The 25,831-nt window shown below is 47.1% G+C and overlaps 1 protein-coding gene across 4 annotated transcripts in view; it reads right to left on the reverse strand.

Moving 5' to 3' along the window:
* Positions 1-25,831, reverse strand: part of LOC139747926 (AKT-interacting protein-like) — a 92,537-nt gene that overhangs the window by 45,492 nt on the left and 21,214 nt on the right. For 3 of the 4 annotated variants that reach the window (XM_071660412.1, XM_071660414.1, XM_071660413.1), the window contains exon 2: positions 20,632-20,943. In XM_071660412.1, coding sequence (XP_071516513.1) covers positions 20,632-20,652 — 21 coding nt within the window. In that variant the 5' untranslated portion in view covers positions 20,653-20,943. Of the gene's footprint in view, positions 1-5,267; positions 5,569-20,631; positions 20,944-25,831 lie in introns of those variants that run through there. The other variant, XM_071660411.1, reaches the window with a different exon arrangement.

Below are 25,831 nucleotides of genomic sequence, written 5' to 3' on the forward strand. Positions count from 1 at the left end.
TAATGTGTCCTCATCCTTATAGAAGATGCCCTGGTAAAAGTACCTCCTGGATTAATATAAATCCTCGATTTGGCCCAAGGCGTCACCATCTAAACCACTACGACCATTAGAAATCAGAAAGCTGATATGTCAGTGTTTGTGTGAAGCTTGTCATTTCAACCCCGCCCCCCTCGCCATGTTATGAGCCTCATGTTGAGTGTGTGGTTATTTCTCGTGTATATATTTTCAGCCCGTGACTGCAGTAAACTCACTCAACATGAGGCACACGCAACAAGCGCCCCCCCGCTGGACGGCAGCAGAACCCCACTATACATCAAACACACAACGGTGAACTTCCTCTCTGGCCAATCAGAGGCGACCGCACGCCATCTCCAGCTATGACGTCGACAGAGAGCCAAAAAAAATAAATAAATAGCACCAGGAAATTTATCCACACCACAAAACTTCCATCTGACCGGTTCCCCTTCCGCTCGGCCCGTGAGTCCACAGCCACATACCTTTCAACACCACAAGACTGTCCACTTACGATCTAATACCTTAGGAGGAGAAGGTATCTGTAAACATATACTGCAATAACTTACCACAGCACGACCACCATGTCTAACCAAACTGTGACAATAATTCTCGTTATAACTGATAGAGGCGAAGCTTAAAGAAGGCTTCCATAAGAACTACACGTACTAAACCACCTCAGAATGTGAGGGACAGCACAAGCTGCTTCTTTGACCGTTTTCTTCTTGTATTCCTTCAAGGCCCTGGCCTTGGCTGAGCTTCTGACGCAGGGGAAAAAAAAAAAGGGTTTAAGAAAGGCCATCATATCACTTGGCAAATGTACCGTCACCATCTCGAATATCCGAACGCTGACATAAACCTTCCTGCTTCCGACCTCAGCACACAACACCACGAACACAAACACCATCCAGACGAGGCTGCCAACACTGCTTCCGTCCAGTGTTTCTGATCTGAGCAACACACTTGCATCGCAACACTCACAATACAAGGGGCTCTGCGCACCACATATGATCAAGTACAGGCCATAAAGTGTGGCCCCAGGATGCTGTTCTTAGCTGCTCAAAATTGCTGTTCTTGAGGGTCATGTTGCTGTTCTAGAAGGGGGAGGGGGGACTCCCAATGCTGTTTGTTTTTCCCACGTCCTGTCCTCCAGCAGATAACCTGGCCATAGACCATCAGGTCCTGTGTTATCTGTCCTTCCCATGTACTGTCCTCCAGCAGATAACCTGGCCATAGACCATCAGGTCTTGTGTTATCTGTCCTTCCCATGTACTGTCCTCCAGCAGATAACCTGGCCATAGACCATCAGGTCTTGTGTTATCTGTCCTTCCCATGTACTGTCCTCCAGCAGATAACCTGGTCATAGACCATCAGGTCTTGTGTTATCTGTCCTTCCCATGTACTGTCCTCCAGCAGATAACCTGGTCATAGACCATCAGGGCTTGTGTTATCTGTCCTTCCCATGTACTGTCCTCCAGCAGATAACCTGGTCATAGACCATCAGGTCTTGTGTTATCTGTCCTTCCCATGTACTGTCCCCACAGATAACCGGTCATAAACCCTCATCTTGTGATTGTCCTTCCCATGTACGTCCTCCCAGATAACCTGGTCATAACCATCAGGGTTTTTGTTATCTGCCCCATGTCTGGGCCTCCCAGATAACCTGGTCATAGCCTCGGGGCGTGTTATCGTCCTTCCCCATGTACTTCCTCCAGCAGATAACCTGGTCAAGACCCCAGGCTTGTGTTACTGTCCTTTTTATTTCCCCAAATAACCTTTTTTAAATCAAATTTTTTCCCTTCCCCTTATACTGTTGAATAATTATAAATTTTTTTATTTTCCCTTCCCCCGTAATTTTTTTAAATAATTCATGAAATTTTTTTATTTCCTTTATTACTTTTTTAAGTAATTAAACCATAAATTTTTTATTTTTTTCCCCCTGTACTGTCCTCCAGAGATAACCTGGTCCCTAGACCATCAGGGCTTTTGTTATCTGTCCTTCCCCTGTACTGTCCTCCAGCAATAAACCCGGGCATAGACCAACGGGTTATCTTTCCCTTCCATGGGACTGTCCTCCAGCAGATAACCTTGGGAAGACCAAACAGGCTTGTGTTATCTTCCTTTTCCCCCGTACTGTCCTCCAGCAGAAAAACCGGGCATAGACCAAACGGGCCCGGGGTTATCTGTCCCTTTCCCCTGTACTGTCCCCCAGCAATAAAACCCGGTCATAGACCCCCCAGGGCTTGTGTTACCCGTCCTTCCCCTGTACTGTCCTCCAGAGGGTAACCTGGGCATAGACCATCGGGGCTTGTGTTTTCTTCCTTCCATGTACCCTCCCCCAGATAACCTGGTCATAGACCATCAAACTTGTGTTTTCTGTCCCCTTTTCCCCTGTTCTTTCCTCCAGAGATAACCTGCATAGACCCTCAGGTCTTGGGGTTTTCTTCCTTTCCCCCGTTTCTGTCCTCCAACAGATAACCTGGTCAAGACCATCAGTCTTGTGTTATTTGTCCTTCCCATGTTTCCCGTCCTCCCGCAGATAACCTGGCCCTTAAAAACCCTCAGGGCTTGTGTTAACTGTCCTTCCATTTTACTTTCCTCCGCAGATAACCCGGGCCCAAAAACCATCAGGGCTTTTGTTTTCTGTCCTTCCCCTTACTGTCCTCCAAACGAAACCTGGCCCTAGACCATCAGGGCTTGTGTTATCTGTCCCTTTCCCCTGTTTCTGTCCTCCAACAGATAACCTGGCCCTAAAACCCTCAGGTCTTGGTTTTTATCTGTCCCCCATGTTTCCGTTCCCCCAGCAATAACCTGGGCATAGACCACAGGGCTTTTGTTTTCTTCCTTCCCAGTACTGTCCCCCCCAAACAGATAACCCGTCATAGACCATCAGGTTTGTGTTTTTTCTTCCTTCCCATGTACGTCCTTTCCCGCAGATAACCTGGCCCCAAACCAAAAGGTCCCGGGTTATCTTTTCCTTCCCATGTACTTTTCCTCCAGCAGATAACCTGGTCATAAACCCCTCCGGGGCCCTTGGGGTTTTTTCTGTCCTTCCATGTACTGTCCTCCAGCAGATAACCTGGTCATAGACCATCAGGTCGGGGTTTTCTGGGCCCTTTCCCATGTACGTCCTCCAGCAGATAACCTGGGCATAGACCATCGGGTCTTTTGGGGTTTTCTGTCCCTTTCCCTGTCCCGTCCTCCAGCAGATAAAAACCCGGCCCTAGACCATCAGGGCTTGGGTTACCCGTCCTTCCCATGTTTTCTGTCCTCCAGAGATAACCCTGGTCCCTAGACCAAACAGTCCCTTTTGTTATCTGTCCTTCCATGTAAATTCCTCCAAAGATAACCTGTCAAGACCACAGGCTTGTGTTATCTTCCCCTTTTCCCCCGTACCCCCTTCCCCCCAGAGATAACCTGGGCAAAAACCATCAGGTCTTGGGGTTTTCTTCCTTTCCCCCGTACTGTCCTCCACAGATAACCTGGGCAAGACCATCAGTCTTGTGTTACTGTCCTTCCCATGTTTCTGTCCTCCCGCAGATAACCTGGCCATAGACCCTCAGGTTTTTGTGTTATTTTTGTCCTTCCAAAGAAAATGTCCCCCAGCAGATAACCTGGCCCAAAAACCATCAGGTCTTGTGTTATCTTCCTTCCCTGTACTGTCCTCCAGCAGAAACCTGGCCCTAGACCATCAGGTCTTTTGTTATCTTCCCTTTCCCCTGTACTTTTCCCCAACAGATAACCCGGGCATAGACCTCAAGGGCTTTTGGGGTTTTCGTCCCCCCATGTCCCGTTCCCCCAGCAGATAACCTGGGCATAAGGGGGGCCTCAGGGGCTTGGGTTAAAAGGCGTCTCATTTTACCGGTTTAAGGGGGGGAGGGAAACCCCTCCATTTAAAAAAATAGGTCCCTTTGTTTTATTGGGTTTCCCATGGACGGTTTAGGGTTTGAGGTAAATGGTTCCAGCCCATTTGGGGTTGGGTGTTAAAACTGTTCCTTTCCCCGTTGTTTTGAGCCGGGGGGAATGGTTTAAACCTCCCTTTTTTATCTGTTTCCCCTTTGGTTGGGGGGCCCCCCCCCAGAATTAACCGGCCCCTAAGGACCCACCCCGGTCTTGGGGGGGAAGGGGGGCCCCCCCCTTTTCAAGTATGTTTTCCGCAGATTAAACCAGGCATAGGAACCCCCAACAGGTTTATTTTTTTAAAATTTTTTGCCCCCCTTTCCCACAACACCCCCACAAAACCGGGGCTGCTCTGTTGGAGGGTCTTGGTTAACACGGACAGTCTGACGAGTGACCGAGCTAGTGTGGGAAGGGTCGGGGTGTGAGGGAAGGTCGTCTGAGGGGGTGTGTGAGGAGGAGGAGGAAGTGGGGAGGTCTGTATGTATGGGGGACTTGGTTATCTGAAGCACATGGCACGAAGGAACTGGTTATGTTGAGGTGTAGAATGGTTGCATGACGAGCCCTATGTGTGTGTGGTGTGTGTAGAGAGTCTGACTCTACGAGGCGGGTGTGTGCGTGTGTGTGTGTGAGGCCGGGTGTATGTGTGTTGAAAGCCTCGTGGTTTTTGAGGGCGTCGTGTTATAACCGGGCCAGGTGTGTGTGTGGTGGGTCAGGCTGCTTGGAGAAGGCCGTGTGAAGGGCCTGGCCCCATGGAGGAGGCAGCCACTACCCCAAGTGTCGTGTAGGGTATGGGGGAGGTGAGGTTCCCCCCTTCCTCTCTAAGTAGGTGTTGTATGCCCGCGTGGGAGAGGCTTCGACCTAGAGCACCTCACGGAACCCTGCAACACGCGTCTCATGTCCCTACATTACCTTCAAGAAACTGGTCTTATTAGCCCCCGTACTCCACACACACACACACACACACACACACACTTCTCATCAACGAAATTACTTAATTCAAGTTCCGTGGACTCCAATCTCACGCCATGACTACAACTCGTATCTGACTCACATTCTGTGTTCAACTCGGTCACTACATGACGAAACATCAAAGTCAACAGACAATATGACAGACACTATACACATAGAATACAACAGCTATTCTGTCATCATTATTATCATATATATATATATATATATATATATATATATATATATATATATATATATATATATATATACACTAGTACGACAAGCCTACATATGTGACCCCGAGATGAGCCTGTATGAAGACCTGGCCCAGTACACGTTGCAGACTGGAAGAGTTAGGAAGGCTGTACTCGCAGACTGGAAGGGTTAGGTTAGGTTGTACTCACCAGGACGTAACGAAACTGGAAGCGCGCCTCCAGCATCTTGATTTTCCTCTGTCCGTTCCCTATGTTGCCGACGGCCAAGGTCTGCACGGAGGCAAGGTGGTGACGAATAGCGGGGGAGGGTGGGGGCCGTCGCGCAGCGACCTCTTATAAACACATACACGCACACGACGGGGGACTGTACACCCACCTGGGGCGACCCCCGTACACTTAATGGAGGTCTTGCCACTGTACACCCACTGGAGTGGCCACTGCACCACACCCCACTAAGGGGGCGGGGAGGCGCGCGAACACCGTACACTCACTGGGGCGTTCCACTGCACACACACACACGCGCGCACCACTGGGGCGACCACAAACACAAATATTCCTCAGTGGGGATTGAGGAAGCTCTCCTCTCACACAGTGGCGATGGCTGTTCGGCCTACACCTTACTGTATCGCCGTCATACACTGATGTATTACTCTATAACCATCCACTATAGACGCACATAGAAATTTTCCTTCTTTTTTCTTTCAAAAGGGGCTCTTGGCTGAGCAGTTAAAGTGGTTTCTTGTTCTGTGTGAGAGAGAGACACGGCTCATGTGAGGTCACTTGATGAGGTACGTAGAGATGGGTTATCAAAGGTGATGTCACCTGGGGATGTAGGTAGGTAATGATGTCACCTGGGGAAGTACAGTGTACGAGGCCAGGTTACCAAGGTGATGTCACCTGTCCAGGCAATCACTGTTCGAGGAGCAATGATGAGCAACACTGTTAAGCTAACACAGCCGAGGGAGAACACTGTTAAGTTAACACAGCCAAGGGGGAACTCTGTTAAGTTAACACAGCAGAGGGAGAAGAGTGCTAATCTCCGACACTATCGAGGGAGCACTGCTGAGCTCCGACACTGCCTAGCGTGCACTGCTGATCTCCGTCACTGCCAAGGGAGCACTGCTAATCTCCGTCACTGCCTAGCGTGCACTGCCGACACTGCCTCTGGCCACAGTAGCTGCACTAGCTCGCCTCGTAGCCACGCCTCCCTCCCTCCCGTATTGCCACACTCCCCAACGTACAGATCATTCCCTCCCTCCCAGCCACACATACAACACTTCCTGGAAACACACAGCAACACAACACGCACCTCAACACTCCTCACCCTTTTTTTCCCCTCGTCAGCCTAAGAATGAAACCGGAGACTCGAAACCCAAATTGGTATACCACACACAGGTGAAGAATATCCCATGTTCTACGCTTGCAGACATCTGTAATACATATATAATGCCCCTCCCCCATCTTTAAAAGGTTATATAACTATAGCTATATACCAGAATGAATTTGCTTCAAGTGAGATTGCAGAAAAGCTTTATGCAGACACACATATGACACAAAAACACATTTTAAGTTTGTTAACACGTGACTTGAATTTCTTGCCACGTTTGCTTACGTGTTTAATACGACTCAAGTACTTGTTAATTTTGGGTATATACATATGACTAAATTCCTTGTTAAATCGTGTTAAATATGACTAAAGTGCTCGTTAAATTGGGTTACAAATAACAACAGCATTTGTTAAGTCTGTTTACGCATGGTTTACAAAAAACAAAACAGCATTTGTTAAGTCTGTCTGCGCATGACTTAAGTACTTGTTAAGTTTGGTTCCATGTTGCTAAAGTACCTGTCACCTGTGTGGTTACACATGTCACCTGTGTGGTTACACATGACTTAGGTATTTTATGAAGTTCCTTTCTCTACAGAGACATATAGAGTCCCGGTAACCTACGGTTCGTCTGGAAGATGATGGCTGATATATGGACCATAGTCTCTTTGGTCTGGTGAGGTTGTAACAACCTTAGAGAGATAGCCATGGGTCATTTCCTCAGCAACTCGACACTCATAACCATCTCGGAACTGTCAACGTCTGGGCCCTTACGTCAGGCCACTTGAACTCTTGAACTATACACCTGTTATTACAACATATGAACCGATAATAAAGCTGTTATAACATCCCTTCCTACAACCCCCCCCCCCCCTAACAATCTATTCTCTACGGCTCCCCTAACTATCTATTCTCCCCCCAAGGCACCGAGGTAATAACTTGAAGACTTAATAACACCAATTTCTTGTGTCGAAAGACCTTTGAAAACAATGGTGTGTGTGTGTGTGTGTGTGTGTGTGTGTGTTCTCTGTGGTGACCCTGCAGATGAACTGTGACAATAGCCTTGATGGTAGAAGAGGTCATGGCCACTGTTGCGACCTGACCTGGAAGGCTCGCCCCCCAGGTCACCAGATGACCTCTCCTGGGAATACATAACCTATCTATCGGTTATCTATACATCCATTACACCTTTACATGTGGCGACTCAGGGGCATGAATGTCTTCGTTTTTTTTATTCTTTTTTTAGGATACACCTCACATAACTGGGGGCTTCCTCGGGGGCTCCTACCTCGCAGGGTGGTTGAAGGTCAAGGTCAATCAATTCCCTGCGGTGTACCAATCAACGTCACTGTACCTTACCCAAGTGTTACAGCATCTCTTCTTTTCCCTCCACTGCAAATCTAAGCCATTGTTTACCATCTCGTACCCATCCTATCAACGCTGACCAATACGAGGCAAACATGTCACCTTCTCTACACTCAAAAACTCTTATCTCTTTTTTTCATTTTCTCTCTTCCTGACCTGCGTTCAAGGTCTGTCTGTCGCCTCGATAAAGAGTTTTTCGTCCATGACTGGATCCCCTGACATCAAAAATAACAGATATCACCTTCTTCTTCTTCTTCTTCTTCTTCTTCTTCTTTTCTTCTTCTGGTGTTGAGAATGGAGCAGCCATTGGGGAAATGCAATACGAGCATCAATCGACAAATGAAGAGAAGGAACAGAGCCGCGCATAAACACCAAACAAAACTCCAAAGCAAAGAAACAACAACATTAGAGGCAGCAACAGGAGACAACAGAGGAACCGTAAGCAACAGCGGGACAAACAGGGACATAAACAGGAGCCACATCAACAGAAACAATGGGAGTAAGATCCGTAGCAAGTCCAGCCTGTGTATGTACCACAAGGGGCTTCACTGTGGCAGACATGAGAGTCTCTGAGGTATAACAGTTTCATTAATGCCCCTCACCATGAGAATGATTGTGGTGAGGGAGGATGAGGATGATGAGTACTGACATCCACCCCACATGATAATCATGAGGCATAACCATCCCAGGATGATAATTATGAGGAACGAGACCTACCCATGATATATCCAAGATCCTACCATTCTAGGATGATAATATCAGTGTTTATATCATTCAGGTTTTGGCGTATAGAGGAAAGAAAGGCTCCACTACCTTTCTTAAAAACAAATACATACATATATTTGTATATATTACAGGAATTAGAATACAGCAGACAGAACCTTGGTCGTCATGGAGAAGGAAGTAACGAGAAGGACTGAGAGACAAAGCTACTGGTAAATGAACGAGGGTGTGACGAAGTGTGGGTATACGAAACAAAAAACGAAGCTTGAACACGAACGAGTGAAAGATTTGAGAAATACGATGATCTAGTCAAATGAATATGACGTGACCATTCTTCCACCATTACAGTGGGAGCCCAAACCCTTCCCACGTACAGTGGGTGACATAACACACACACACACACACACACACACACACACACACACACACACACATGCCTGAAGCATAACAGGGCCAGGTAGAACTAGATGTTCAGGAGAAAGAACAAACACAGAAGGCTTCTTAGCATTGAAGGCAGTGGGGACAGAAAGGGATCTTCACCACCATCATCAATGGCTCTCCATCATCACTACCACCACCATCACTGGCTCTCCACCACTGGCTCTCCACCACCACCAGCAACCACTAGATGGTCTCTCCAGTGGCTCCTGCTGTAACCACCAACACACCAGCGACGTGAGGGAACGACTCGAGAAGCTGTCGTCCTGGACACGACAACGGCCTCCCTCCCTCCCTCTCCTCCTCCTCCTCCTGGGTGCATGACCTCCAGGCACGACCTCCACTGGAGTACGACCCCTGGCTCCTCGTGTACCTACACACCCCCTCCCCTCCCTTCCTCCCCCACAGTGGTGCCTGCTCCTCCCCCCTCTCCCCCCCCTTCGCTGGCTCATGGTCTGTGTGGCAATGACTCACACGTGTCGTCGGAGCGACCATGAGAGTTCCGTATGACGTGAGCAGCGGCCAGCCACAGACGAGACGGTTACGAACGGCTTCTGCCACTGCCGCTGCCACTGCTGCTGCCACTGCTGCTGCCACTGCCGCTGCCACTGCTGCTGCCACTGCTGCTGCCACTGCCACTGCTGCTGCCACTGCTGCTGCCACTGCCGTTGCCACTGCCGCTGCCACTGCTGCTGCCACTGCTGCTAAGGATTTCTCCCCATTGGTAGCAGCTCTTCCCCAGGTGGCAGCTCCTTTTTTTCCCTCCACCCACAAGACTTAACACGATGTATAACCCTCCATACTCGTGAGAATCGGGAGGTTCGAAGACCCCGAGATAACAGGGAGGCATCCCGTGGTGGCCAAACACCACTTCATCAAGTTGGCTTTGCTGAGCAAATGACTTTCTCGGGGTCCGCCAACACACCTGCTTCTGCCGTCAACAACATGAATAAACAAGGGGAAGTTTGGGGGGAGGGGGGAGGGATCTCTGTGGAAAGAAAAGGCCATTTCATACCTGGGTAAGACTTAATGTTGGGGGAGATGGAAAGTGTGACTCAAGGAGAGGTGATTGTATAGTTGGGAAGTGGAGGGTTGAGTGGAGGGGCTCACATGGGCTACGTGAGAAGCCAGGTCATCATAAACAAAGGTCGTACCGTCGTGCTATATGAGTCGTAACGTTATGCTCTAGTAGGGTCGTATCGTCGTGGTCTACGAGTCGTGCCGTCGTGTTCTAGGATCGTATCGTCGTGGTCTACGAGTCGTGCCGTCATGCTCTAGGGTCGTAACGTCGTGTTCTAAGAGTCGTATCGTCGTGTTCTAGGGTCGTCGTACCGTCATGCTCTAGGGTCGTCGTATCGTCATGCTCTAGGGTCGTCGTGTCGTGTTCTAGGAGTCGTACCGTCGTGCTCTAGGGTCGTCGTACCGTCGTGTTCACCGGGTGTAAACCTCTCAAAACACATTCTCAAATACGGCACCACCAGGTACACACCTACAAACACCACCTCCCCAAGCCTTACAACCCGTAACAACACAGGGGCCGGCACCGCGAGCGTCCAGTGCATTGCGACACAGCCACTCTTGTCTCCCGCGTCAGGAAACCTATGCTATAGCGCAGGTGATTCCCGCCGTCAGCAGGTGATTCCCGAGCTGTCAGCAGGTGATTCCCGAGCCGTCAGCAGACACCATCTGGTCCACGACGTGTCTGAAGTGTTCCCGTGTTGTGGGTCGCTCCCAGCGCCCGGCCCCAGCAAACACCCAGCACCTGTCGCTGTTTGTATGGGGGCGGGAGGCGGCTACACCTGCCACTGAACACCTGCACCTGGTACCCACACACACACACACACACACACACACACACACACACCGGCCCACTAAGAACCCCTACATCGTGCCAGCTTTGACAGACACGTATCCTCCTCCCCCCTACACCATACACATCCCTCAACACTGTGATGCCCCCACTCCACTACCCCAGACCCCCTCTACTACTACCCCCTGACACAATGGCCATGGACTCCCTTCCCCTCCAACCATAACAATCTGGTCTAGACCCTCCCCTCCCTACACGTGTGGCGCCCCCAGGTCTGCAGGGGAAGAGGCAGCATCCCACCATGATATAACACACAAAAGCGACATCGAATTTCTTCTCTGACTACCTACATACCTGGCCTTCCTGGGGACACAAGGCTCTGGCACTATTCCTTTCCAGGAGGGACGAAGGACCCTAGAACAGGATGTCACTTGACACGTCCCTCGTAGGATGGTAGAGGAGGGGACTAGGGGAAGAAATGGGAGGTTGGATGGTGGAGGAGGGCCGAGGAGAGAAATGAGAGGAGGTTAAGTGAATGGAAATTGAGTTAAGGGATGAGTGCGCTGGCAGAGATTACCGTTCACTGGAAGGACAGATAACACAAGACCTGATGGTCTATGACCAGGTTATCTGCTGGAGGACAGTACGTGGGAAGGACAGATAACACAAGACCTGATGGTCTATGACCAGGTTATCTGCTGGAGGACAGTACATGGGAAGGACAGATAACACAAGACCTGATGGTCTATGACCAGGTTATCTGCTGGAGGGTACTACATGGGAAGGACAGATAACACAAGACCTGATGGTCTATGACCAGGTTATCTGCTGGAGGACAGTACATGGGAAGGACAGATAACACAAGACCTGATGGTCTATGACCAGGTTATCTGCTGGAGGACACTACATGGGAAGGACAGATAACACAAGACCTGATGGTCTATGACCAGGTTATCTGCTGGTGGACAGTACATGGGAAGGACAGATAACACAAGACCTGATGGTCTATGACCAGGTTATCTGCTGGAGGACACTACATGGGAAGGACAGATAACACAAGACCTGATGGTCTATGACTAGGTTATCTGGTGGAGGACAGATATAGCATCCTACGTTCCTAATCTCCACATATACAGACAATGAAGCAAGGGATGTGGAGGACGAATGTCGTGGTGGAAGGTATGGGTGGATGTAGTCCACCCGACAGAGAGCCAATATCGTGGCATTAAACTGCCATTTCTCATGTGGTTGATACCAAGAGACCAGCAAGTCCTGTGCACACCCCTGGAAACCCTCCCAGGCCATCTGGCCTCGTCTCCCCCCCGTCTTAGCCTCGCGCCTTCTCTCTCTCTCTCTCTCTCTCTCTCTCTCTCTCTCTCTCTCTCTCTCTCTCTCTCTCTCTCTCTCTCTTCTCCAGAACTCGAGCAAATCAACGCATCACTGATCCTTGAAGGTGGTCACAACACCCGACAGATCTCCAAGTCACCTGGCGCCATTCTCTCTCTCTCTCTCTCTCTCTCTCTCTCTCTCTCTCTCTCTCTCTCTCTCTCTCTCTCTCTCTCTCTCTCTCCCTCCATGCTACCAGATCCGTTCAAAGTTTCCCACTTACAAGACCCGTGTGACAGGAGGAAGAGAAGCAAATAAAAAATATACACATTTTTATTTTTTTCTTATTTTCCCCGAGTTCCCTTGAGCTGGGACTGTGTCGTCATACATTTCTGGAAGTCTGCCTCCACACACACACACAACACACACACACACACACACACACACAACCACTAAACAGGAAATAAAAACAAAAGCGAACAAAAGAAGTGTCCAAAGCCTTTTCATGTGGGACTTGAAACAACAAAGTATATGTTGCAACCCTTAAAAATACATAGGGATCTTTTTTTCTATAAGGGTCAGTCCTCTGTACTGGACGCTCCCTCGCTCACGCGGGAAACAGCGAAACAATACGAAAGAAATGAAAACTGAAGAATTACAGGTTCTACCTGCCATCCAGGGCATGAATCTGGCAAGGTAAATATATTTGCAGGTTTTATGTACACCAAATACATACCTGTGTGTACGTTCCTGTGTGTACGTTTCAAGGTCCAGAGGTGTACATATTGTTCAACGTACACGAGAGCATGACGAACACAAGCGAAGGACATCCGACACGACCAAATTCTGGGAAGAACTTTGATGAACACCAAGGTCATCCCGTGGGATATGGTGTGCAAGAGAAGGTGGGGCCATCTTGGCTGGGATCAGGTAAGTATATACTGCGTGTATGAGGGTTCTGCACTTTCGTGGGACTATCTGAGATAGTCAAGTATATGGTGAGTATGTGGGTTGTCTACTAACACGAGACTATCTGAGATAGTCAAGTATAAGGTGTACATGAGGGTCCAGGACTATCAAGGGACAAAACAGGAAAAATCCAAGTCTTGCATCACGTCGCAAGAGTTCACCGCCAGCCACTGGCCAATCCCTCCTGGTGATCAGCAAGGCCAACACGGGGCTCCTGTGGGTTGCCACCTTTCCCGAGACAACGCCGTGAGTGAGACACGTCTCGTTCCAACACACGTAGACACACACACACACACACACACACACACACACAGAGAGAGAGAGAGAGAGAGAGAGAGAGAGAGAGAGAGAGAGAGAGAGAGAGAGAGAGAGAGAGAGAGAAGAGAGAGCCACCTCATACCTCATTAAACCTCTAAGTGGCGCCACACCCTATAAAGCAGATGATCAAATCGTCAATTAAGCAGATGATTGTTTGCAGATTAAGCTACCGCAATCACTAAGACACAAACACACACACACACACACACACACACACACACACACACACACACACACACACACACAGAGCAGCAGCACAGTTTAATCTCGTCTCCATCGCTCGAAGCCACACGCGGATGACCATGTGTTCTCATCTACCATCTCTGTATATCTTTCGCGAAAGTCCCTCACCCCCTTTCCTTCCCCGGGATCTTAGCCCGTCCTATCTGACACAGGTAAAGCAATCATCGCTTTAAAAAAGAACTCTGTACGAAGTCCTCCATGGATTAGGATAATCCTCTCCTGTTCTAATCTCTCCATAGATAATTCGATGAGTGTCTGACCGCATTTGTCCACACTGAGACACAAGACACATACACACAAACCTTCGCATAAAAACATACACAAACACTACCAGGATATACTACCCATACAGGTAATTACTCCTCATAGAACGTATTAATCATCATTAATCAGTTATTTATCTATCAGGGTTTAAAGGAGCTATGGTAACGTGAGGCACCAGACCAAGCCAATCATCCCGGAGATTTCAATGCCTGGGTAACGAGTGATCTGAGGAGAGACGGGCGCTTCCTTCTCCATGAACTCTGCTCATTATCTGCCATGGTCAAGGTGGTAACGTTGCCACACATCCTGCTACAGCTTCAGCAATGCCTGGGGGCTGTTAGATGACTTAATGACGGTGGTAGGGGGGTCGTATGATGAGTGGTAAGTATGTAGAAATTAAGGATAACTACGGGAACATCGCGTTACTTATGATCATCAACCCAAGTAAAGCACTCCTCAGACGCATAAGGGGATGTCTTAATCAAGAAGAGATACTTGTAAACAAATGCTATATGAATGGGACATGTTGCCAAGCCAGGTCAACATCAACAAACGCCTTGGGAAGTCCCGTAAGCTGTCTATGGTATAAAGAGCCACACATAGGATAAGGGGGGCGTCGTGCAGGGTCTATTATTACCCTCTCTGCAGTTCCCCCTCCCTCACACTACTGGTCCCGGAAAAGTAGGGTGAATCTTCCAGGCCAAGACGGCGGCGCGACACCGCCACAAGCCCCTGGCCAAAACATTGCGCGTCGGTAACTAGATCCCGGACAACTTGCCCAACGCGAGAGTGATAAGGTGTGTAAGGCGAGGTCTCTAAACCGGACGCGTCTGGAACATGATATACAAGCCTCGGGAAACAAGTTTACGTGAGAAGAAATGCCGCTTAACCGGCGTGACTCGTTTATCCGGACGCTCACCTCTTGTGATGTACCTCCGCGTGACGATGGCATATGCCATATAAGACATCAACTCACCTGGTCTCCATAACTGGCTTATGAAGAAACATTACAAAATTGGATTTCTAAAACCTATTTAACAATGGAAGATGGGGAAATTCCTTTGGATCAAGACTGCGTATGGAGATGTTAGCCCCAGACCCAGCTGTGGGGGTAGGAGACCTTCCTAACCATCGTAAGGTAGACGTAAGGTAAGGTAAGGTGCCGGACCCAGCTGTGGGGGTAGAAGACCTCCCAAACCATCGTAAGGTAGACGTAAGGTGCCAGACCCAGCTGTAGGAGCACAAGAACCCTCCAGGCATTGTTGGCACTGCTGGGGTGTTCTGGCACTGTTCCTCTCGCCTCAAGCCAGTGCCATGTTAAGTGCCTCTCTAATGGCCTTCATGACCTCGAGCGATGGATAACACCTTCCCTTCCCACTAGGACACTGACCTTGACCCCAACACCACCTCACTTCTCCTCTTCACAGTTATCCTACAGTAAGCGATTCTTTCACCCACCCCTTCAAATCAAAGCCCAGGGTATTAATTCAATTTCTATTCACCGATACGGTAAAAAAAAATAATAAGTTCGGTCGATAAACCAGTTACGTTTATCATTAGCAAGAGAGTGCGACTACCACAGGGCTTGAGAAAAGAGCCGGAAGACCCACAGTGATAAATAGTCAGTACCAGCTGTTCCAAGGACCCTCTCGAGTGTTGACGTCCACGATCGTCCAACAGACTGAATTACCAGCAGACGGTCAACGGAGGGGAGACACGCCCTCAAGTGTGACGTGCAACACGACCCGACCAGCCACTAACGCTCCTCCGCCTGAGCCAGGTGTGTGGACTTCTTCTCTGGCCTCCAGTCAGCTCTCACTGGACGTAGACGACACCTCAATGCTACTGGACGGGGCTCGGGTACATCCCCTGGACGTGGGAAAGCCAGGGAACAGAGAACCCGACGAGGGTTATCTGCTAGAGGACAGTCGCTCATATTCCTCATCTATGGTGATGGTGAGAGGAGAGTAGAGCAGGAGGCTCCTCCCCACCCACCACTATAGATGGAGACAGGATAGTAAAGCAGAAGGCTCCTCCTCACCCACCACTACAGATGGAGATAGGATAGCCTTCCAAAGAAACCATGAAGTATGAATATATAATAGCCATGTGGGAGCCAGGGTTCGAGACCAACCTTCTCCTCACACATCCAGGAAACAGCGACCCACACAGCACTGTAAACATCCTCTAACACTCATACATTTCCTCATTTGAACCTTCAAGTTTCTCTATGGCTCTGGTGTCTCATCGAAGCCTCACAACCTCCTCCTCCTCCTCCTCACACTCATAATAACCATCTGTTTACTGGCTCTAGCCCACAGGGTGCTCGCAAGACCCCATTATATCCGACGATTACTTAAGTTCGTCGCACCTTGTTGCGATCTTCGGCCGCGACCCACCAACCCACCCACCCCTCTCCTATCCGTCGCCCACAACCCTTAGGCTGCGTCTGGCTGACGTATATGCATCTGTTGTAACGGCTCCGTCTCAGGTCCGTTGTAACAACTCTTTTCATCTGTTGTGGTCCGTTGGTTCCCGGGCCTGACCCATGACTGTGGGCGGAGGCCGTAAGGGGGGGGGGCCCTCCAGGCAAAGACCCCCTCTTACCTCCCTCAAACCACCACACCTGGGGCTCCAGCATCGTAATTCAGCCGCAAATCACTCAACTTTCCAACACTTACGAGACATGAGCGAGGCATAAAAAAAACAAAAAAAGATGCATATTCTCTCTCTCTCTCTCTCTCTCTCTCTCTCTCTCTCTCTCTCTCTCTCTCTCTCTCTCTCTCTCTCTCTCTCAATCTCAATCTATCTATCTATCTATCTCCGTCGTACCAAACTGAGATGGTGGAGAGACGTTGCTGCCCAAACGCAAGGCTTAGCGCGTAGCGCCAACCACAAGGGGGGGATTGGGGGGGGGGGTTAAGACCACCAGCCCCACAACCACCCCCTTCCCCAATGACTCAGCCGTCTATCGTCGTACACTTAATGAGCCAATTGCACCTGTGTTGAGGAAGCCGTGGCCACGATGCATACAGGGCCTCGCTAACAAACCCAGCTGGTGAGCCGCGCTGGTCTACATGATGTAGAACTGTAGACCATTCTACAGAACGAGGGGAGGAGGGGGGGGGGAGCGTGACGGCTGTGTGCTGGCGTCACGGTGTAATTAGCCCCGTCACACCAACCGTCACCATGCGTCTGTTGATCTTTGCCCTTATGCTACCACGGCATAAGGCTAAAAGTCCCTTGCAGAGAGTCCTCCTCGTCAGCTGATCCAGCCACTGTCACCATATGACTGCCAATCTTGGCCCTTATAGCCCCACGGCCATAAGATCAATAGTCCCCTGCACCACTCCTCCTCGTCAGCTGACCCAGCACCCGAGACCGAAAAAAAGAAAAGCCAAGCAATCTCCACCCTTACGATCCCCGACCATAAGACCAAGTATTCCCTGCTCGTCAGCTGATCCACTCACCGTGACCCAAAACATGACGTCACGTCCCTTCATGATCTTCTTAATTAACCTACAACAACACTGGTCATTGAGCCTCCCCCCCCCCCCATCAAACTAGTGACGTCATGATCCCTATCATCATCTACGTCATTACAGTCAACTGTATTCCTGTATGCCGTGCTACCATGAGCCAAGAAAGGCAGGCATTCAATTATCATGAAAACTGGCAGGCTGTCCAGGGTCCAGAGCATAGGTTCGAGTCCTGGGTGCGGCAGTCGGTCCCACAGTCAACTCAGCTGTTCATCCTCTCCCAGTAACTGGTCGATAAACTGGGTACCTAGCTCAGGCTAGGGTGTGTATATACATACATCATAAAATAATATCATTTTCATATGTCTGACGTCTTAGTTCAGCACTCATACTGTTTCATCCTATCATGAGAAAAAGATTCCATCATCAAAATACAAAATCTGAAGTAATTCTACAATCGTTCCGCAGAAATTATATTCATCTCAAACTTGACCAATGTTTATAAAGATTATTTTCAGCAAATACTTTCTCGTTTCTAGAGAAATCTCAGAAGATATCACCAATATTGTCATTTATCAATTTCAAAAGTCCTGAAACCTAAATCAACCACTTAGAAATGTGTGAGCAGAGCTTTTAAATGACAACACACACATTGCATCTTCTACACTTTAAGTAAATAACAAAAGACGTGACAACCATAGTCCTGATATGATCTATCATTCCGTCCGGAGTCTTGATAGATGTGGGGTGACCTGTCGAAGGCCATACACTAAGTCATCAATTGAGGTCGTGTATATTCTCCTTCTCCTGGGGACACAGGAGCATGAGAGGGCTTGAAACCTCTCACACACAGGTGGTCAATTGATGGCTGGGGCGGGGATGAATGAAGAGCTGTATATATATATATATTATATATATATATATATATATATATATATATATATATATATATATATATATATATATATATACACTGCCATCAAAAGCACGTCTTTAAAGAGCGTGCGTGACGGACGCCTGGGTTCGAAGGTTTGGTGAGCCCGCTGCTGGGTAACGAACCCTTGTTTGGCGCGCCTCTCTCTCTCTCTCTCTCTCTCTCTCTCTCTCTCTCTCTCTCTCTCTCTCTCTCTCTCTCTCTCTCTCTCTCTCTCTCACACACACACACACACACACACACACATTCCTGCTAGCCAGCCCATCTCTCTCCCCTCGGTCGCTGCCCTCTCGTTCACATGGGGTGATGAATGCTACTGTGAGGAGGCCGTGGATGACAACAGTGTGTGGATGAGGTCTCGCTCTGGATAAGAACGGGGTTCACGTAGACGAAAAATAGAATTTAGTATGAATGAAAACGGGGTTAAAGCGAATGAAAATAAGGTCAGGTTACGATGCATTATGATATGCTTCCTATACCAGGCCTAATTAGTCCGAAAAATTATCCTATTCTCCTTTATAAAAAAAAGTAAATTAATATACTAATCTTAAAAACTCGCTTCCCTAACACTAAGGAAAACGATGGGTGGGTACCAACCTACCTATCTAAATACTTATAAAATGTTTTTTTCTTCATTTCACAGGGCTTATGTGTGTGCCACCCACCTCATGAATATTTAAGACTTTAGGACAAAAAAAAAATCGCGTGAGTTATCTGCTGTTTACCCCTACGTCCAAAATAACAGCATACTGGACCAAGGAGGGGAACTTGAAAGGCACTAAATGAGCTGGCTCACTCACTGAGACAGCATCACGAACCAGAGTGAACTATATAAAATCCTAACTTTAAGTTCATCTAACAATCACGTTTATGATGTTAACATAACCACAAGAAAACTCAGGTTGGGTCAAAGCGACGGTGCAGAACTTGCAAGAGTTTACGTGGAACACATTCAATAAACAAACGAAGGTGAGACATTGATTATATTAACTGATGTGATGATGATGATGATGATGATGATGATGAACATTTTATCTAATCACATTTAATATATTCCAGGTACTCTCAAGTTCTGATGGCGAAGTCATCATGCGCTGTATGTTCAATTAAGCTCAAACGTAACCTAATTTCAAGGTATCAATACATTATATTTAAAGTACGAGACAAACATGTCGACTTTCGTCCAACGATGGATGAATGAAATGTTTGTATGAGGTCTATAACAATGTAATCTATTCTTTGGATTACATTAAATGCATCAGAATCTTTAATTCATTCTCGAGACTTTCACGGTCAAAATTATGATACATAAAGTTTTGTTATCTTGATCCGGTCAGAATTATGATAAATAAAGTTTCGTTATCTTGAAATTATAACATTTATTGTCTGAACTCGACATTAAGGGAACTATATGAAACATGACACACACAATAGCCTTACTATATCGATCTTATTACACATTACGATGCAAACTACCCGTTCATGACACCAATCAACGACCAGGGGCTGTTAGCACCTAGTTACATGCCTTGTATAACGACGCGTTGCTGGCAACACTCGTCTCCTGGGCCAGCCAAGATGACCAGGCATCTGTGGTCATCCATCTATCATGGTACACTGAACCTTCCCCCCCCCCCCCCCCTTAAAAAGGTAGTTCTGTGAAGTAATGTCGTCCAACACAAGGCAGTGCCGAAGCCGTAGTGGTATACGGGGCACGTCACGACGCAATGGGTCGACCGTGTACTCTCCTATGTGCAAGACCAGGAGCAATGGACGAGTACATCACAATCATCACTTGCAAATCAACCAACTCCTGTCCTTTAGTTCTAAATGGCATCTAATCCTTCCTTTATAGACGCGTCCTCAAGTACAGACATATTCATATTAATTCCAGACATGTCCGAAAACAGACGTACGTATAAATATATACATATCATTTCTCAACGTGTTTGCTTTCTACTTAAAAGTCATTCTGCCCCGTAACTTCACACTGTTATAACTTCTCACACTTTGGCGCTGCTCAAGAGTCGCTGTCCGTACGAGTGGAACACGGAGGAGATCCACCGGGGTCCAGTGTCTTAATACCCGCCATGTTGATGGTCGGTCCTACAGCAGAGTTACGTGGCTGGTTGCCATGGTGATGCTGACGTCACAACATCTGGGGCCCCGCATATTCTTAATCTGTTCTTCGATAACTAGGCACAAATTTACATATAAAACATGTGTGAAGCATACTTTACCACTAGTTTCATAATACAAACAGAAGAATAATCATTAATGAATTAAATGACAAATATTAGTGGCTCGACCATTACTCAAAGTATCCCCAAAATAACTTATCAAAGAAAATGGGTACATACCTTTCTGGCTACCGCTGCCATTCTCTATAAGTCTTCCAGGGGTGTCTAGCGCATTCTCATTTCCCTTTGGCCACTGTCGCAATCTTTCACAATCGTCTCCTTTCCACGTTCCTTCTCACGGACTTTTCAAGTATCACTCCAGATCTTTTAACCACATATGAGTAAAATAAGGAAGAGGGTTCACATTATCACAAAATCACTTTTGGCACAGTAAATGATACGTCACTGTTAAATTACACATTACTTCGCTGTTTTTCTTCTGGTGCACCTGTCCTTCGTCCAGAGTCTGACCATCTTATGCTCTCCTTATATCTGGAAATAACAAAAAGGAATAATCAAAACGATGATAGACTAAAGGACAAATTAAACAACCTGAATAAATCTTATAGTAACTAACTATATAAATTTAAAAAACCTGAATATATGTTATAGTAACCAACTATATAACTTAAGTTATATCTGCTTTCGTCTATAGTATAACAGTTACAAGAGGCGAATGGGGAGGAAATTATACGAAATATAAAATATTATACTGTGAAACAGTGAACCAATGATACTTTTCTAATAAGCCATATCTCTCACAGAGCTTTAGTTGTCTAATAAATCGTAATAACCTCAGAACCGTAGATGGTCGTAGAATGTCTAAACAATACTGTCTTAATCATCCTAGCTCAGTATGTGGATATGTGTTAATCATCCAGGCCCAGTACGTGGATATGTGTTAATCATCCAGGCCCAGTACGTGGATATGTGTTAATCATCCTAGTCCAGTATGTGGGTATGTGTTAATCATCCTAGCCCAGTATGTGGATATGTGTTAATCATCCTAGCCCAGTACGTGGATATGTGTTAATCACCCTAGCCCAGTATGTGGGTATGTCTTAATCATCCTAGCCCAGTAAGTGGATATGTGTTAATCATCCAGGCCCATAAGTTGATGCAACATGTCGTAATTATCCTAGAGCAGAAAAGGGTAGTATTACAAGTCTTAATTGCTAGCAAGACCTTACGTGGATATACTATAAGCCTTAATATTGGAGAACGTACAAGGCTTGAGAGTACCAGAGTGGTTATAATACAAGTCTTAATAACCCTACAAGCGGTTATAAGAGCCTTATTGCTCCCTGGGTAGACACATAACTATACCAATAAGGACTGGGTCCAATCATTATCACTTTACACCATCCATGATTGGAGAGAGAGAGAGAGAGAGAGAGAGAGAGAGAGAGAGAGAGAGAGAGAGAGAGAGAGAGAGAGAGAGAGAGAGTAGAGACAGTATTCTCACGACCACAGCACTACGGCGCAAGAGACTAAATGACACTGAATTCTTTAACGAAATCTGGTCATGCAGCTGATAACAAACCGCTGGAGATAACATACTGAAGTGGACACTATAGATAACGACGATATCTAAAGATTATATATATATATATATATATATATATATATATATATATATATATATATATATATATATATATATATATATATCCCGCCTCTTGCATAGGGGTCCCGGGTTCGATTCTGTCTGTTAGAGGTTTGTATGTTCTATGAAGGTGCGCGTTTCTATGCACTATGTTCGTGTGTATATATATATATATATATATATATATATATATATATATATATATATATATATATATATTTTTTTTTCATACGATTCGCCATTTCCCGCATTTGCGAGGTAGCGTTAAGAACAGAGGACTGGGCCTTAGAGGGAAAATCCTCACCTGGCCCCCTTCTCTGTTCCTTCTTTTGGAAAATTAAAAAAAAAAAAAAAAAAAAAAAAAAAACGAGAGGGGAGGATTTCCAGCCACCCGCTCCCTCCCCTTTTAGTCGCCTTCTACGACACGCAGGGAATACGTGGGAAGTATTCTTTCTCCCCTATCCCCTATATATATATATATATATATATATATATATATATATATATATATATATATATATATATATATATATATATATATATATTAGTTCCTCTGTACAAATCAGTTTCGTTGTTATAAAGGTCAGAGTGGAAATTTCTGCAGTAACATATTACACCACAGCTCTGAGCGCCACAACAGGTCACAACTAAGCAGCAAAAAGAGGTTTTGACGAGAGTTATGATGCTAGGAAGACCACACGGACACCTGAAACCTGAAATCTATCACTTGGTAGAAGGATCGAACCACCGCAACGTCAAACTGTGTCGCATTTATAAGCTTAAAAAGTCTCGTTCAGGCCCAAGGGGTACATTTGGTTAGCCGTGGGCGAAGGGAGACTCTGTGGCTAGCGCTAGGTTAGCCGTGGGCGGCGTAGCAGTGGGCGGCGGGGTGTGTGGGCGGTCAGGGGACGCGGGCTCAAACCCGACCTATCTGCGTCTTAAGTTAACTGGTATATTTACGTTCAGATCAACCCAGCATGTAACGTCTCTGCTCTAAAACTAAAAGAATATTAGGATAACCTACGAATAGAAAAATATCTATCGTTACACAGCACTAAAATGCACGAAAATATAACGAAAATCCGTCACGAAAATCGACGTCAGAATATGCGTGTCGAATCTCATGCGATCTTGAAAATCGACGTCAGAATATTCGTGTCGAATCTCTCGCGATCTTGAAACTGGAATATCACAAAGTGAATCAGCCCTAACGTGATGAATATCGGGAGGGAGGGAGGGAGGGTTAAAGGTGTGTGTGTGTGTGATCATACCGTTATAGGTTAAGGCGACCTGCCTCCGAGACACGAGACGAGAGAGAGAGAGAGAGAGAGAGAGAGAGAGAGAGAGAGAGAGAGAGAGAGAGAGAGAGAGAGAGAGAGAGAGTTCTTTTGGGCTCTTCCAGTCCCGTTCTGCGAAGCCGTATTGCTGTGGGCAATGAGCGGACGCGTACGACAATTTCGTCTGTGTATGGTAAATTCTTGTACTGCTTCACATCACGACAACGCTTCCTCATCCTCGCTCACAACGTCGCCTCTTTGTCTCTTGTTGATGATAAATAATCGCATTTATCGTCACGACATACGAAACTTGAGCACTCGTAGAAAACGGACATGTATATATATATATATATATATATATATATATATATATATATATATATATATATATATATATATATATATATAATGAAATCAACGGAAAATGGGAAGAAATATTGTACCTGTTTACGAAATTTTGCCACAAGGGTAAGGCTGGCGCGTAGAGCTCACCACACAAGACTTTCGCAGTATCTGACGATCTCAAAATTCGTCTCTCAACCTCTCTAACTCGGCCATGTCTGCTCTCATCCATACCCATATTACTACGGCCCGTGAAGCAGCAGCCATGGGGATACGAACCCACGTCCTCTAAATCACACGTCGCGTGCCAAAACCACACAAAAAAACATCACGACGCATATCTAATGCGTTCCTTCCGACATACCAAACCTCCCATGAATATCTAATCAGACACGAGTCTTGAGTTTATCATGCCTGGTGATGTTAACCTTCCCTAAACGTAACTAACAACCCCTATGAGACTCACACTACGTAAATATCATTAATATACTTTCTGATACATTATCTATGAGCGATGGTGATTCAAAGGTCTTCATAGACATACACGAATGTGATACAAAGGGGTGATGTAATCCATCTAGCATTAAAGGGGGGTAAAGGGGGGTAAATCTGCTTGAGTATCGTAACCTTTACGACAGGGGGAACGGTTGCGACACACAACGTATTGTGGAGGTAGAGGTCACCACTGGGAGGAAATATGTGCCAGATTCTGCACCAAACGAAAGTCACCAGATTGCTCCTTAAGACCTCGTGTACGACGGTACGAGGCTTGTGTACGACGGTACGACCCTATATCACGACGGTACGATCCTTGAGGACGACGGTGCGACCCTTGAGCACTACGGTACGATCCTTAAGGACGACGGCGCGACCCTTGAACACGAAGGAAAAACTTCAAAGTACGTCGGCACGACGGTACGATCTTTGAGCACGACGGTACGATCTTTGAGCACGACGGTACGATCTTTAGGGTACGATAAAGTGACCTCTGACCTGACCCGTTCTGGTCAAAAAAGACCAGCCCATCATACCCCAAGGGTCGTTCCAATCGACCTTAATTACCGCGCCGTCGTAAATCAGAGAGTGGGTCGTACTCATGGGTCGTACCGTCGTAATGAAGGGGTCAAGGCCAACGTGAGGGAGGGAGGCGGGGGGGGGGGGAGAGATAAGGAGGTACTGATGTAGCTGATAACGTTACTAGTGTGAGCCAGCAGCCTCATACATACATACATAATACATACATACATACATACATGCACACACATACAAAAATGCATCTCCCCAAAATATAATAGCAAGACACGACCACACGCTCTCTCTCTCTCTCTCTCTCTCTCTCTCTCTCTCTCTCTCTCACACACACACACACACACACACACACACACCCAGAGTACATATATACATACATTTCAGCACGACGGCTTCGGTCAAAATAAGGAAGACGTAAACGAGATTCCACCCCAGATTCACATCAGAGCGCCACCTCCCCCGTGAAGTAGTGATTAGTGTAATCTCCCCCCGGGCGAGTGAAAGGACCCAGGTTCGACCCCCAGAGGGCAGGCAGAGCGTTGGGCAAGTTTCCCTCGAACCCCCCGCCCCCTTCCCCCCGTGAACACGACCACGTGACCTTTGAAGACGACGGAACGACTCTGAGCGCGACCATGGGTCGTCCCGTCGTGTTTAAGATGGGCTTATAACGTTACACGGTGTGTGTGTGTGTGTGTGTGTGTGTGTGTGTGTGTGTATGTGTGTGTGTGTGTGTGTGTGTGTGTGTGTGTGTGTGTGTGTGTACCTTTTTTTAAGAGGTTTAACAAAGCACCCTGGTGTATGTATACAGGTCTGGTATGAATGGTTGTGAGGAGCTATTCCAGTGAGTACAGTGATGCATCGATGACTGAAACTGGTTTAGTACCTGACCCACTGTAGTTAAACTAGTTTTACCAGCGACCCCATCCTGACCCACTGTAGTTAAACTAGTTTTAGCAGCGACCCCCATCCTGACCCACTGTTGCTAACCTAGTTTTACCAGCGACCCCATCCTGACCCACTGTAGTTAAACTAGTTTTACCAGGAAGCACGCCAGAGCCACAATTAGTCCAAGACTAGTTTTGGCCTGGATTCATGTGGCCCTCTGGGGCTATAACTAGTCTCTGTT

Source organism: Panulirus ornatus, chromosome 71 (assembly GCF_036320965.1).
Source record: "Panulirus ornatus isolate Po-2019 chromosome 71, ASM3632096v1, whole genome shotgun sequence".
In the NCBI taxonomy this organism is placed as follows: domain Eukaryota; kingdom Metazoa; phylum Arthropoda; class Malacostraca; order Decapoda; family Palinuridae; genus Panulirus; species Panulirus ornatus.